Source organism: Vulpes vulpes, chromosome 15 (assembly GCF_048418805.1).
Source record: "Vulpes vulpes isolate BD-2025 chromosome 15, VulVul3, whole genome shotgun sequence".
Lineage (NCBI taxonomy): Eukaryota > Metazoa > Chordata > Mammalia > Carnivora > Canidae > Vulpes > Vulpes vulpes.
The window spans coordinates 57,408,178-57,424,215 of NC_132794.1; the positions used below are offsets into that span (position 1 = coordinate 57,408,178).

Sequence of the window (16,038 nt, forward strand, 5' to 3'; positions counted from 1 at the left end):
CAGATCACTGAAAAAGAAGAGTCAACCTATTGAAATGGCCCAAATCTAGAATATGGACAACACCAAATGCTGGCAAAAATGTGGAGCAACAGGAACTCTCAATCATTGCTCCTAGGAATGCAAAATGTTATGGCCACTTTAGAAGACAGCCTGGAAGTTTCTTAAAAAACTCTTACCATATGCTCCAACAATCATGCTTCTTGGTATTTACCCAAAAGAGTTGCAAACTTATGTCCACACTAAAACCTACACACAGATGTTTATAGCAGCTTTACTCATAACTGCCAAAACTTAGAAGCAATCAAGATGTCCTACAGTAGGTGAATGGGTAAATTGGTACATCCAGACAATGGAATGTTACTCAGTGCTAAAAAGAATGGTCAAGACAGGAACAGACATGGAGGGAATACATATTACTAAGTAAAAGAAGCCACCTGAAAAGGCTACATTCTCTAGGATTCCAACCATATGACATTCTGAAAAAGGCAAAAACTATGCCAGTCACCAGAGATGAAAAGGTAGAACACAGAGGGTTTTAGGGCAGTGAAACTACTCCAGAGGATCCCAGCTGTCATACCATAATGATGGAAACTTGTGATTACACCTATGTCCAAACACACAGAATGTCAATACCAGAGTGAACCATAACAAACTATGGGCTTTGGATGATAATGATGTATTAATGTGGGTTCACCAATTCTATCAAATGTACCACTCTGGTGGAGGATGCTGATAATGAGGGAAATTATGCATGTGTGGAGGAAGGAGGTATACGGGAAATCTCTGCACCTTCCTCCACCTTTCATGGTGATCCATAAACTGTTCTTAAAAAAAAAAAAAAAAAAAGACACCTGGATGGCTCAGCAGTTGAGCATCTGCCTTCGGCCCAGGGCATGATCTTGGGCCCCACATCGGGCTCCCTGTGTGGAGCCTGCTTCTTCCTCTGCCTGTGTCTCTGCCTCTGTGTCTCTCATGAATAAATAAATAAAATCTTAAAAAAAAAAAAAAGAAAGAAAGAAAGAAAGAAAGAAAGAAAGAAAGAAAGAAAGAAAAAAGAAAAAAAGCCATAACAACAACAACAAAAAAAGGCAGCAAGGAAGGTCAGGTTATCGATATGATAAAATAAAAATGAAAACCGCACCCACAAACACTCTCATGTCCCCCCCTCCTTTTTTTAAAATTTATTTGAGAGAGGAGCACCTGGGTGGCTCAGTGGTTGAGCATCTGCCTTCGGCTCAGGTTGTGATCCAGGGTCCTGGGATCAAGTCATACATCAGGCTCCCCCAGGGAGCCTGCTTCTCCCTCTGCCTATGTCCCTGACTCTCATGAATGAATAAATAAAATCTTTAAAAAAAAAAGGGGGGGGGGGTAAGGGGGATTTATTTGAGAGAGGGCGCACACACGCATGTGTGTATGCACAGTGTGGGGGGTGCTGGGGGAGGCAGAGGGAGAATCTCAAATGGCCTCCCCACTGAGCACAGAGCCTGATGATGGCCTGATCGCAGGACCCTGATGAGATCATGACCTGACCCAAAATCAAGAGTCAAGACGCTTAACCAACTAAGCCACCCAGATGCCCCTCATGTCCCACTTGATTTTTTCCTAGTTCTTATCACCACCTGACATACTACATATTTACTTCCTGTGTTATTGTCAATCTCTCTACCCTACCCTGACCCCACCAGAATGTGGGTTCTACACGGAAAAGGCCTTTATTTATTTTGACCATTGCTATATTCCCAGTGTCCAGAAGAGTACAGTAGTAGCTCCTTAATAAATAACTGAATAAAATAAAAGAATGAATATATCTAATTCTAATAATCCTCAAAGATGGTTAGCATCATCCCCTTTTATACATCAGAAAATTAAAGTGTAGTAAGTAATTTGAAAAAACTCATACAGCTGGAAAGTAAAGCCGTAAAAACCTTAACTTGGATCATCTGATTCCTTTTTTTTTTTTTTTAAGATTTTATTTATTTATTCATGGGGCAGAGACACAGGCAGAGGGAGAAGCAGGCTCCATGCGGGGAGCCTGATGTGGGACTGATTCCAGGACTCCAGGATCACGCCCTGGGCAGAAGGTGGATACTCAACCACTGAGCCAGCCACCCAGGGATCCCCAGATCATCTGATTCCAAAGCCCAGGCACATAACTACTAGCTACCTTTAAGTAAATCCCAAAGCTTGCTCTTCTGCAGCGGTCTCCTTTTCTCTAGTTGACCCTCTAATTATCTGCTTTAGTTACAGTATTACTTATGATAATTTATATAAGCTATGTAGCATTAAAGTCTAATTACCCTTCAGCACAATGATGGTTGTGCATAAACAAACTATCTAAATTATATTTAAAAAAACGTTTAGACTAATATCCTTATTGTATAGCAATCTGCCATTTGAAACAGTCACACATAAGGGCACCTGGGTGGCTCAGTCAGTTAAGCATCTGACTTTGGCTCAGGTCACGATCCTGGGGTCCTGGGATTGAGCTCTGCATCAGGCTCCCTGCTCAGTGGCGTGCCTGCTTCTCCCTCTCCCTCTGCCTCTCCCCACACCAGCTCATGCTCTCTAATGAATAAATTCTTTTTCAAAAAAAAAGTTCCAGGGGCTCTATGGTGGAGTGTCTGCCTTTGGCTCAGGTCATGATCCTGGAGTCCTGGGATCAGATCCCGGTTCAGGCTCCCCATAGGGAGCCTGCTTCTCCCTCAGCCTATGTCTCTGCTTCTCTCTGTCTCTCTCATGAATAAATAAATAAAATCTTTAAAAAAAAAAAAAAAGTTCTCAGGCACCTGGGTGGCTCAGGTCATGATCCCAGGGTTCTGGGATGGAGCCTTGCTCCAGGCTCCCTGCTCAGTGGGGAGCCTGCTTCTCCCTCTCCTTCTGCCCCTCCCTACCCTGCTTGTGCTCTCTCTCTCACCCTCACTTTCACTATCTCAAATCAGTAAAATCTGAAAGTCACACATGGAGATGAATAAGTCAATCTTTTATCCTTACAACAAACCTCCTTACCTAACCCTGGGTTTTTATGAATTCTTCATCTAACGCACAGCTTGAAGAATCAAGTTCTTTATGTTACTAACTTGTTAAGGACTTGATGGGGCACCTGGGTGACTCAGCGGTTGCGCGTCTGCCTTTGATTCAGGGAGTGATCCCAGTGTCAAGGATCAAGTCCCACATTGGGCTCCCTCTGCCTGTGTCTCTGCCTCTCTCTATGTGTTGCAAATAAACAAACAAATAAATAAATAAAATCTTTAAAAAAAAAAGAAAAAACAATTGTTGTTAAGGACTTAAGAACAAGTTATCCTGGAACTATCAGTATTCAAACCAAAGAAGAAGGTTACCACCTCAACCAGAGACTTAGCCTCCTAATAACATATTCATCTCCCTATAAATGAAATGTGGTTGGGGGGCGGGGGGGGGGGGGCTCCTGGCTGGTTCCACTGGAAGAGGAGGAGACTCTTGATCTCAAGGTCATGAGTTCAAGGCCTGCATTGAGCATACAGTTTACATTAAAAAAAAAAAAAAAAAGTCTCTTCTTCAACTGATTAAGCACAGTTTCTAATATCCATACAACTTCCCTGTGTACACCAAATATATCTACACTCTTTTTTGTGGGTTTTGCAGTCTGGGGTAAATGCCTAGAGTTGGCAGTGCACTACAGTGTAACGCAGAGAGACAAATATATACATATGTATGTAAAAGAAGCAACTGGAATGAATACCTTTTGGTACCTCGGTGTCACTATCTGCTTCTGAGTCAGAGGCAATTGCATTCTTGCGTTTCATTCGTAAAACTTCATCTTCACTATCACTGCCTCTTGCAGATTCTGTAAGAGCAGAATTTTAGGTTCTTCATAATCACAGTCATTTCTTTGAATTCTGTGCTTTAAAAGGAACAGTGGGGATAAACCAATTGTGGTACAGCCTTATAATGGAAAACTACTCAGTAACAAGAAGGAACTATTGATACACATAACAATTTGGATGAATCTCAAATGCCTTATGCTGGGATCCCTGGGTGGCGCAGCGGTTTGGCGCCTGCCTTTGGCCCAGGGCGCGATCCTGGAGACCCGGGATCGAATCCCACGTCGGGCTCCCAGTGCATAGAGCCTGCTTCTCCCTCTGCCCCTCTCTCTCTCTCTCTCTCTCTCTCTCTCTCTCTGTGTGTGACTATCATAAATAAATAAAAATTAAAAAAAAAATCTAAATGAACGAATAAAGGCTACATACTAGATGATTCAATTTTTCTGATGACTTTCTCAAAAAAACAAAACTGCAGTGATAAAAAGAGGTCAGTAGTTGTCAGGGGTGGAAAAAGGATGGGACTACAAAAGGGATAGAACGAGGGAGTTTTTCAGGGTGACAGAACTGTTCTGTGGTGGTGGTTACACAAATCTATACATGAATTAACATTAATAGAACTGTATATACACAAACAGTGGTTAATTAAAACGATTAAAGGAACATTGGTTTCTATAAGCAGAAAAACTTGATAGAATGAGAAAAGTAGTACTGAAACTTATGACCTAATTTATATGACTCATTACAAAAAAAAAGAAGTAAAAATATTGCAAAGGAAGAGATAAAGTTTATCCTTGAACAACATGGGGGCAGGGGCACAGAGTCCTCCCCTCAACCACTCACAGTCAAAAATACATGTATGACTTTTCAAAAACAACTAATACTCTACTATTGGCTGGAACCTTCCCGATAACATAAATAGTAGAGATTTTGTATACGTATTGCATGCCGTAGTCTCACAATAAAGCTAGAAAAATATTAAAATAGTAAGAGAAAATACATTTACAATAATGTACTATATTTAATGAAAAAACACATAAGTGGACCTTGTGGTTCAGACCCATGTTGTTTAAGGGTCAACTGTATATCATTAGCTCTGGATGGTACAATTGTTCACCTAATTGTAAACTTCAAGAAAATCACTGTTAATGTAGGGAAGAGTTAAGCAGACTGACAAACTGTAAGATCCTCTACCATAACCCTATTCTTGTGTTAGTCTGCTAGTATTGGGTAATGCATGAACTTTAATGATTCTGCTACCAGTAAAAATAACTCTATAAAGAACTGGTTACTGAATATTTATTGCAGCCCTGTAGTCCAGATCGATCCATATCCATCTCTTCAAAATTTTCTGGCCTCTTCTTGTAAATAATGCCAAAATGTGGTCTTGAGTGCTATCCTGTGAGGTATGTATGACAGGATTAAAGACCTCCTCCCCCATATTTAAGCTAAAACAGTATCAACATGTAATTATAATCAATCACATATGGAAACGAAGCAATCCAAGAATTACTTGAGGAAGAATTCTAACCTAATCATTTTACAATATAATGAAACAAGACCTCTAAATTTAATATTCTATATGAAGAATGTGTTAACTTGAGAATAGTGTAAATGGCTATTATAAAAGGTGGTCAAGAAGCCAAAGTTTGGCTATGCGTTTTCTATAATCTCTAAGGGATAAATATTCTGACCAAAATATATCTCTCTAGGAGGATGCACGTATCAAGCTACGATAGTTCACTGAGATCATCCAGCCATGTTTTCACATTTTCTGGAGGTTCTACTCTGCAGGCAACCTCCTGATACTATCATTTGGCATCTAATGTCGATTTTCCCCAAGGGCAAGGATACAATGGACAAGAGAGAAATAACCAATCCTCTTGAAACAATTTTCCATCTTGATTTTTATAAACTAGTTTGTAATGCATTTGATTAGTCTAAGTGAACTCCTTGGAGCCTAATTACGTCTGGATGATCAAATTTTGGGTCTCAAAAAACTGAGCTGGAACATATTTACACCTTAGTACAGCTACCCTATGGAGGTATTTCAAGAGCACCACTTTTCCCCCAAGCAAATCTATTCTCACTGGAGGCATGCTTCTCAGTTACCCACAGAAAAAGAACCAACTCTATTCATTATCTAGCTACTTAAGCACCATACATCTTTCCCTAAGGCTGTCCTTTTTTTTCTTCTTCTTCTTGATCTATCATCAATTAACAAATGAAAAAGGATAGAAATAATAAATGGATTAGGAAAAAATGTTTAAAGCAAAATGTATAATTAGAAAAGGCTGAAATTGAGGGACAGAAGAGAAAAACAGGGTACTAAATAAAAGTGGGAACATAGAATAAATGGGCCACTGCTGCATCTGGGTGCTTGTACTAAACCATTCTGGTTCTCCTAAATGCATTCATTACCCGATTTATGATCCTGTTCCTCTTCATCATCTGAATGCCTGTGTTCTTCGTCTGAAGCCTGTGGCCTTTCATCATCAGAATTTTGCATTTTCTCCTCATCAGACATTTGCGGCCGTTCCTCATCATCAGAATTCTGTTTCTCATCATCATTATCAGAAGCTGCTGGCCGTTCATCATCAGAATTAGCCTTCTCTTCCTCAGACAGTTGTCTCTCATCATCTGAAAGCTGAGGCCTATCCTCATCATCTGTGTTCTGAATTTTCTCATCATCATCAGAATTCTGCAGCTTATCTTCATCAGATCCTTGTGCCCTCTCTTCATCATCAGAATTTTGTAACTTTTCATCATCTGACTGGTCACTTTTATCTTCTCTGTCCCATTTTTCATCATCTGAATGTGCTTTTTCAGAACCTTCTGCTTCTGAGTGATGGCTCCCTCCATCTGACCTATGACCTTCATCTTCATCATCATTATGGGCTTCTGATCCACTGTGCTGATCTACATCTGAGGGGTCATTGTCTTCATGATCAGAACGCTCAGAAGCTTCTGATCTATTGTCTGATCTTTCAGAGTGATTATCACTCCCACTGTGATGTGAGGCTCCCTCATCCTCACTGTCATCTCCAAACAGTTCCTTATTACTTGGCTTTCCTGAATCACCCCTTTCATCTTGATCGCTTTCACTTCCAGAGGCATTACTGCCAGACGCAACATTGTCTTGATCAGAATCCGAGTCTGATCCAGAATCAGAATCTACGAGATCATACAAATACAGGGTGATGTCAGTGAAAATGACAGAGTAAAGAACACCAAAAGTCAATCGCAACATAAAGCAACAAAAACACATGTTAAAAACTGTCAGAATCAATTTTCTCTCTACTCAGGAAACTAATCAAAAGTTAGAACAACCAGGAGTATGCTTAACAAGAATAAACAGCTGAATCTCAATAAAACTTTGCAGTGTTTTAACTTGTTCCTCCACCCCAAATCTCAGCTCCCCAGCTCAATAATGCCTTAAAAATAACCCAAATTCCTGGGGCACCTGGGTGGCTGAGTGGTTGAGCATCTGCCTTTGGCTCAAGTCATGATCCTGGGGTCCTGGGATCGAGTCCCACATCAGGCTCCCCACAGGGAGCTTGCTTCTCCCCCTATGTCTCTGCCTCTGTGTGTGTGTGTCTCTCATGAATAAATAAATAAAATCTTAAAAAAAAAAAATTCCTGGTACATGGACCACTACTAGAGGGAGCAGAGGGACCTCATTTACAAAGAATCATGGTTGTTTGTTCTGATCTATCCGGTGGATCAAGAGAATAGCTCAAAGGTCTGATTTTAGCTCACTTAGGACTTCCTCAGTGCTGATGCAATTACCCAAGAATGTCAAAAACATTTACAGGCAAACATATTAGTTGCCTCTGCCTTGGACAATGGATAGTAGTAGTCAGAGCAACTAAAAAGCTTGGGAGAAAAGGCTAGAGATTTACATACTAGGGGAGTAGGGGCTTTTAAAAGCTCTCACATATTACTAGAGATCTTGAAGGCCACACACTTGCCCAAGGGTGTGGACATGCTCAGGAAAGAAGTGAGAGGGCACTAAGCTCTCACTTCCAGCTGACTTTCAGGCTCTGCACAAGCAAGAAATGAAGGCAAAAACAGGTGTAACTGTCCAGTTGAGTGTCGAAAGCATGTCCAGTACAGAGAGCCAATCAGCAAAGCCTGGGAGGGGTTTTTGTTTTGTTTTTTGCTTTTAGGCCTAGGCATTTTGGGAAAGTCCAATCACAAGCTGACCACTAAGTTAACAGGACAGATTTTAGTGGCCACAAAAAGACTGTGCACTTTACTGAATTAGTTCAAAAGAATCACTAAACATTAACTATTACAACAAACAACAAAAACAAATCCTGAGGAGGGGAGAGAATGTGTTTTCCTGAGTTTCCACATTATAATACTCAAAACGGCCAGTTGTTAACAAAAAAATGTAAAGAAATGCAAAGAAACAAGGAAGTATGGACCATATATATGAAAAAAAAGGCCAGAAACTGTCCTAAAGAATCCCAGACATTGAAAATGTCTTACCAAATAGAGAATATCAATAAAAAGACAGATATTTTTTTAAAAGAGCCAAACAAATTCTGGAGCTGAAAAATACAATAAATGGAGTGAAATTTTCACTAAGGGAGCTAAATAGCAGATGTAAGCAAGAAGAATCAGCAAACTTTTTTTTTTTTAAGTTTTATTTATTTATTCATGAGAGACACAGAGAGAGGGGCAGGGACATAGGCAGAGGGAGAAGCAGGTTTCTCCCTGCATTGGGGGAGCCCAATGTGAGACTTGATCCCAGGACCCTGGGATCACGCCCTGAGCTGAAGGCAGACACTCAACCACTTAAAAATAGGTCAATAAAGGGGATCCCTGGATGGCTCAGCGGTTTGGCGCTTGCCTTTGGTCCAGGGCAAGATCCTGGAGTCCCAGGACTGAGTTCCGAATCGGGCTCTGGCATGGAGCCTGCTTCTCCCTCTGCCTGTGTCTCTGCCTCTCTCTCTCTCTATCATGAAAGAATAAATAAAATCTTAAAAAAAAAAAAAAAAGGTCAATAAAGATGAAGTGAGGAACAGAAGAGAAAAAAATTAAGAAAAATGAATAAAATCTAAAAAATTTGTGGGATATCATCAAGTGTACCAACATACACATAATGGGAGTCCCAGAAGAGAAAGGGCAGAAAGATTATTTGAATAAATCATGGCCAAACACATTCCAAATGTGATGAAAGGCATTCAAGGAAATCAGTGAATGCCAAATAAGATAAAGAGATCCACACCTACTCACATCATTATCAAACTGTTAAAAAGAAAAAAAAAAAAAAAAAAAAGAATGCTGAAAGCATCAAGAGGAGCAACTTGTCCCATACAAGGAATCCTTGGTAACAATGATTTCTCATCAGAAACCATGGCATATTCAAAGCACTGAAAGAAAGACTGTCAACCAAGAATCCTATTCCCAGTAAAACTATACCTCAGAACGAAGTGTATGAGTGACATAAGAGGAAATTGGTAAATTAGACTTCTTCAAAAAGAAAATTCTCTATGCAACAAAAGACATTATCAAGAAAGTGAAAAAACAATCAAAAAAATGGGGGGGGGGGGATATCTGCAAACATATCTGCTAAGTGTCTAATATCCAAAATATATAAAGAATATTTACAACTCAACAAAAAGGCAACCAAATTTAAAAAATGGACAATGACATTTCTCCAAAATTATACATACAAATATTTGGCCAATGAACACATGAGAAGTTGCTCCACCTCATTAGTCTAGGAAATGCAAACTGAAACCACAATGAGATACCACTTGACACACATCAGAGATGGCTACATTAAGAAAAGAAGAAATGTAGAGGTGCCTCGGTGGCTCAGTCAGTTTAGCATCCAACTCTTAATCTCAATTCAGATATTGATCTCAGGGTTGGGAGTTCAAGCCCCATGCTGAGCTTCACACTAGGCATGGAGCCTGGGAAGGGGAGGGGAAGGGAGGGGTTGGGAGGAGAAGGGAGGGGAAGGGAGGGGAAGGGAAGTTAACTATATGTTGGCAAGGATGTGAAAAAAAATGAAAACATGAACATTGCTTGTAATACTGTAAAATGGTCCAGGCACTGTGGAAAATGGTTCGCTTACTTGTTCCTCAAAAAGTTAAATAATTACCATAGGACTCGGCAATTCCACCCCTATGTATATGCTCAAAAGAATTGAAAGCAGACACTCAAATACTTGTACACAAATATTCATAGTAGCAGCACTATTCAAACAGTCAAAAGATGGAAATACTGTAAATGTACTAAGTGCCTCTGAATTGCTCACTTTAAAGCCATTAATTTTATGTTATATGAATTTTACCTCAATAAAAACAAATTGGCAAAATTAAGACATTCCCCTATAAACAAGAGTTTGTTGCAAGTAAGCCTGCCTCCTAAAGGTAGCCCTTCTAGTTGAAAAGATGACAGCAATTTGACATGCAAAAGATGACAGCAATCCACATGAAGAAATAAAGAACAGTAAAGGTAACTAAATAGGTAAGCATAAAAGTCAATATCAATGTACTTCTGGTAGCTCCTTTTTTGATTACGTTTAAAACACAGTAACACAAAACAATAATCATAAAACCACATTACTGGGGAGACAATGTATAAAGATGTTAGTTTGTGACAATGACAACATGAGGGCAAGAGAGAATGAACTGTAGAAAAAACTGTTTCTGTTTACTACTAAAATTAAGTTGGTATTAATCCAAACTAGATTATAAATTAAAATGTTATTTGTATCACCAGAGTAAATGCTAAGGAAAAAACCCTAAAAACTATACAAAAAAAATAAGAAATCAACAGTACACTAAATGAAAATCAGTCTTAAAAGACTGCAGTAATATAGAAATTGAAGAACAAAAAAAGATATGATACATAGAAAACAACAAAATGGCAGAAGTCCTTATCAGTAACCATTTGAAATGAATTAATTTCACCAATGGAAAGGCAAAAATTGGCATTTTAAATTGGATCATTTTAAAAATGATCCATCTATATCCTTTCTACAAGTCTCACTTCAGAACCACATACCCAAATAGGTTGAAAGTGACAAAGATATTTCATGTAAATAATAACCAAAAGAGAGCTAAAGTGGTCATACTAATATTAGACAAAATAAATCTTAACACAAAATTGTTAGGACATTATGAAATGATAAAAGTGTCAATGTGACATGAAGATATGTTATGCAGACACCTAAGAACAAAACTGACAGAACTGAAGGGAGAAACAGTCCAAAGATAATAGTTGGAAACTTCACTATCCCACTTACAAGAGCCAAAACTAGACAGAAGATCAATGAGGAAACAGAGGACTTAACACTATAAACCAACCAGACATAACAAAACACTCCACCACCACCAACAGAGTATACATTCTTCCCTCCAAGTGCCCATCGAACATTCTCCAGAATAGACCGTATGTTAGGACCCAAAACAAATCTCAGTAAATTTAAGAAAGTTGAAAACATATGAAGTATTTTTTCTGACCACAATGGAATGAAACTGAATTCAGTAACCAAGGCAAATCCGAAAAACGAACAAATATCTGGAAATTAAACAGTGCACTCAAGAGCTCAAAGAAAGCACAAGGGAAATTAGAAATATTTTCAGATAAATGAAAACACAGGATACCAAAAGGTAAGGGAAGTAGAGAAAGCAGTGCTGAAAGGGAAATCTTAACTGTAAACACCTACATTAAAAAAGAAAAGTCTCAGGGGAGCCTGGCTGGGTCAGTCCGTTGAGCACTTAACTCTTGATCTCGGAGTCGGGGGTTCAAGCCCCGTGTTGAGTGTAGAGCTTAAAAAAAAAGAAAACTCTGAGACTGATAATCTAACCTTTCATTTTAAGGAACTAGATAAAGGAAACTAAACCCAAAGCAAACAGAAGGAAAGAAATAAAAATTAGAGTAGGAATCAATGAAATTGAGAATAGAAAATAATCAATGAAACAAAAAATTTGTGCTTTGAAATAGTAACAAAATGGATAAACCTTAAGCAAGACAGACCAAGAAAAAGATGACTTAAATTATTGATAGTGGGAACATTAATACCAACCTTATAGAAACAAGGATTTAAAGAGAATACCATAAAAATTCTATGCCAGCATATTACATGATTTAGATAAAATGGATTAATTACTATAAACAGACTACCAAAACTGACACAAGACAAAACACAAAATCTGTATAGGGCTGTAACAAGTAGAGTTTGAATCAGTAATCAAAAAATTTCCAACAAACACGGGGCACCTGGCTGGCTCAATTGGTAAAGCATGTGACTCTTAATTTCAGGGCCCCAAGTTCAGGCCCCAGTTGTGTGTGAAGCCTACTTTAACAACAACAACAAAAAGATTCAATAAAGAAATGCCCAGGACTGGATGGTTTCACTGGTGAATCCTATCAAATGTTTAAAGAATTAATGCCTATCCTTTTTTGAGTCTTCCAAAAACTTGAAAGGGAATACTTCCTAACTCATTCTATGAGGCCCACATTACGCTAATACCAAAGCCAAAAAAATGATGTCACACACAAAGAAAAACTACAAGGGTGCCTGTGTGGCTTAGTGGATTAAGCATCTGCCTTCGGCTTAGGTCTTGATTCCAGAATCCTGGAATAGAGTTCCATATTGAGCTTCCTGCTCTGTGGGGAGCCTGCATCTCTCTCTGCCTCTGCCTCCCTCCCTCTCTCTCTCTCATAAATGAATAGATAAAATCTTAAAACAAAAAAAAACTATAAACCAATATACCTTTGAATACAAATGCAAAAATACTAAACAAAATACTAGCAAACTGAACCTAGCAGTATATTAAAAGGATATACACTATGACCAAGTGGGAGTTATCCTAGGAAGGAAATGGTGGTTCAACATCAATGTGATCATACTAACAGACTAAAGAAAAGTGAGCATCTAAATTGATGCAAAAAAGGCATCCGACAAAATCCAACACCATTTTGTGACAAAACTGCTCGACAAATTGGGAAGAGAAGGGAATTCCCTCAACCTGATAAAGGGCATCTACAAAAACCAGAGCTAACACATGTAATTGTGATAGCACGGATGCTTTGCCCTAAGATGAGGAACAAGACTAGGATGTCCATTCTTACCACTTCTATTCAACATTGTACAGAAAGTTGTAGCTGGGGCAATTAGGCAAGAAAAAGAAAAGCACCCAAAGAAAATTCCCAAAAAGGAAGAGGTAAAACTATTTGTATTTGTAGATAACATGAGCTCATATGTAGAAGATACTAAAAAAAATAAAAATAAAAAATAAATGCACACACACACAAAAACAATTAGAACTAATACAGTCAGCAAGGTTACAAGATACAAGACTTGACACACAAAAATCAGTTGTATTTCTATATGCTAGCAATGAACAATCCAAAAATGAAATTAAGGTAACAATTTCGCCTGCAATAGTATCCAAAAGAATAAAATACTTAGGAATAAATTTAACTAAGGTCCAAGACTTCTACACTTAAAGCTACACAACAGTGCTGAAATTAAAGACACCTGGGACAATTACATATAAAAGAAACACGTTGGGCCTAGGTAAAGATTCTACCCATTACAGGGCAAGAGATTTGTCAGGTGTAGTTATTTTCCACAACTCCCTTAGTACGGGGAGATAATGAAATATGCTAGGCCTAACAGGCATTACCGTGTCACAGACCGACAGCAACCTTCAAAGCCAGATTTGGAAGTTAATCCTATAGCATCCCATTATCTAACGGTAACATGGAAGAAAGCAGCAACAGACTCACAAGAAAGTAAAACGTGAAGCCCAGAGAAGCAACCATTTCCATGCATCACTTCCCCATACACCGAGTTTGCCATAGTTAGGTAACGAAGGGTGCAGTTCACTAAACCACTGCTTCTACCCATCCAACTATTTATCAAGTACGTATTAAGCACCCACATAAGACGGTGGGATACGGGGGAGACAATCTTTTCATCATTCTATTCCCAACACCTAGCAAAGTAGCTGGAACAGGGTATGAATAAATAAATATTTATTGAATGAACAACTTCACGACAGTGAGCCATGGGATAGTTCACATGGAACTGCGCCTTGAAAGGCAAATGGGATACTGTCAAGTAAAAATGAGGGGGAAATGAAACAACAGTATACAAAACTTTATACTTCCAGGTTCATTCTGCCTAGAATCTCCTGGATACCCACCTCCATAGAGCCCTCATGTTAGGTTTCTATCTAGGGCTCCCCTTCACTATACCCTAAAAAACATGAATAAACTGGGGTTAGAGGAAAAAAGAACAACACTTTGCTATATTTAGATACGTTACTTTGACGGGTGCAAGAATTTTGAACTTGATCTTGGGGCCCTTAACTCCCATTCCTCTATCTTTTCTTTCTCTCTCTTTTTTTTTTTTTTTTAATTTTTATTTATTTATGATAGTCACAGAGAGAGAGAGAGAGGCAGAGACACAGGCAGAGGGAGAAGCGGGCTCCATGCACCGGGAGCCCGACGTGGGATTCGATCCCGGGTCTCCAGGATCGCACCCTGGGCCAAAGGCAGGCGCCAAACCGCTGCGCCACCCAGGGATCCCCTCTCTCTCTCTTTCTAAGACTTACTTACTTGACAGAGTGCGAGCGTGCGTGCACCAGAGGGAGAAGCGGTCTCCCCGCGGAGCAGGGAGCTAAATGCGGGGCTCGATCCCAAGACCCTGAGATCCGGACCTGAGCCCAAGGCAGATGCTTAACCGAACGAGCCACCCAGGGCGCCCCTCCCATTCATGTTCCAAATTCAAACTACAGTCCTCGTGCCAGAAGTACTTTCATGCATGCACTAAATTCTTTATTTCTCCTCCGCAAGCACTGATCCCATATGCTCTCCAATCTAATACCATACAGTCAAGAAACTGCAGTTTTTGCACAAGCTCTCAGAAGACACATTGTTTCCGGCGCGTAACGCCTAGGAAAAGCCCTAACCGCGTTATCCTGCCAGTCTTCCCCGGCCAGACATTTCAAACTCCGCCTCAGGCCACACTCTGGTCTCAATCAAGCGGGTCTTCCGAGCCCCTCTGCAGATTCATCCGTGTCATCCCCATGTTCCCGAGCACCTAAGGTCCATTCATTCACGGAGAGCTCTTACTCTGCGCTGGCTTGTGCAAGCAGGACAGAGCAGGACCGCCAGGTTCCTCCGCGGGCTGGGCAGGCTCGTCGGCGCCCCACACGCCCCGAGCCACCGCATGTTCCACGGACACCACGGACACCAAGAACCCCGAGGCTCCCGCTGTAAGCCGCTGTATTACCGCCAGCCGCGAGGCTGGCACCGCCGGGAGTGCAGGGGGCGCTGAGGGGGGAGGAGGAAGCGGCGCCGCTCGCCCGCAGCGCCCAGGGGTTCGCAAACCCGGAACTGGACCGCCGTCGGGCTCCCACCGCAGAAACCCTACGCGCGTCCCCCTCCGCCCCCAAGCCCAGCCGATCCCACCTTTACGCTCAGCATCGCTGTCGGCGTCGCTCCCGAAGAGGTCCTCCATATCCGCCATTGCCCCGCACGTCTGCCGCTGCCTCGGCCGGGGGCGGCTCCGCGACTCTCTTTACGGCAAGGAACCAACGAAACGCGACAGTGTCGCAAAGACTCACAAACGCTCCTTTCCTTCTGTGACCCGGTTTCCCTCTGCAGTGGGAACCTCTACGTGAACACTATTCTACGTCCACTCGGGACAAATCCCGCCCTCTAGTCGGTATCTGTAGCTATTTGCAAGGACTCTCGCCGAGGGCGGGGCGTCCCCCGTCGGGGTCGGCGGGGTGGGTGGTGCTTGAGCGCTCGGCTGAAGGGCCTCGGACCTAGTTAAACCTGCCACGAGTCAGGCCCGAAGTCCTTTGTTTCATGTTGACCAGCGATTCTCCAATGGAGAGCTCCGACGTTTTCCTGTAGGTTGTATCTCCTGCTCTTTACCGTATTAGTCATGAAAGCAATTAAATTCAAATATTAAGTTTGAATTCAAGGTGTTTAAATAGTAATCAGGTTAACATAAATAGCATTTTAAAGTTGTAAATGACTATATTCCTTCCAAAACCAAAACATCAGAAGAGTGGAATCGTTTTATGATTTTGAAAATAATCTTTAATGCCTGACTTTAAAGACGACGGCTTAATTGTCATAGCTGCTTTTACATTCAATCTACTGAAGAAATGTTTTGGTTGAAGCCATGTGAAGAAAATCTGGCTTCATACAGATAATGCGGGTAATTAAGGGGAGGGAGGATCTCAACCTCCTT

At 40.7% G+C, this 16,038-nt stretch overlaps 1 protein-coding gene across 2 annotated transcripts in view; it reads right to left on the bottom strand.

Annotated features, from left to right (window-relative positions):
* LEO1 (LEO1 homolog, Paf1/RNA polymerase II complex component) overlaps positions 1 to 15,642 on the bottom strand; it is a 36,637-nt gene extending 20,995 nt beyond the window's left edge. The window contains exons 1-3 of one of the 2 annotated variants that reach the window (XM_025993332.2): positions 15,246 to 15,642; positions 6,219 to 6,971; positions 3,719 to 3,823 (exon numbers count right to left, since the gene is read on the bottom strand). In XM_025993332.2, the coding sequence (XP_025849117.1) occupies positions 3,719 to 3,823; positions 6,219 to 6,971; positions 15,246 to 15,303 (916 nt within the window). In that variant the 5' untranslated portion in view covers positions 15,304 to 15,642. The remainder of the gene's footprint in view (positions 1 to 3,718; positions 3,824 to 6,218; positions 6,972 to 15,245) is intronic. The other variant, XM_072738550.1, reaches the window with a different exon arrangement.
* Between the last annotated feature and the right edge of the window lie 396 nt (positions 15,643 to 16,038).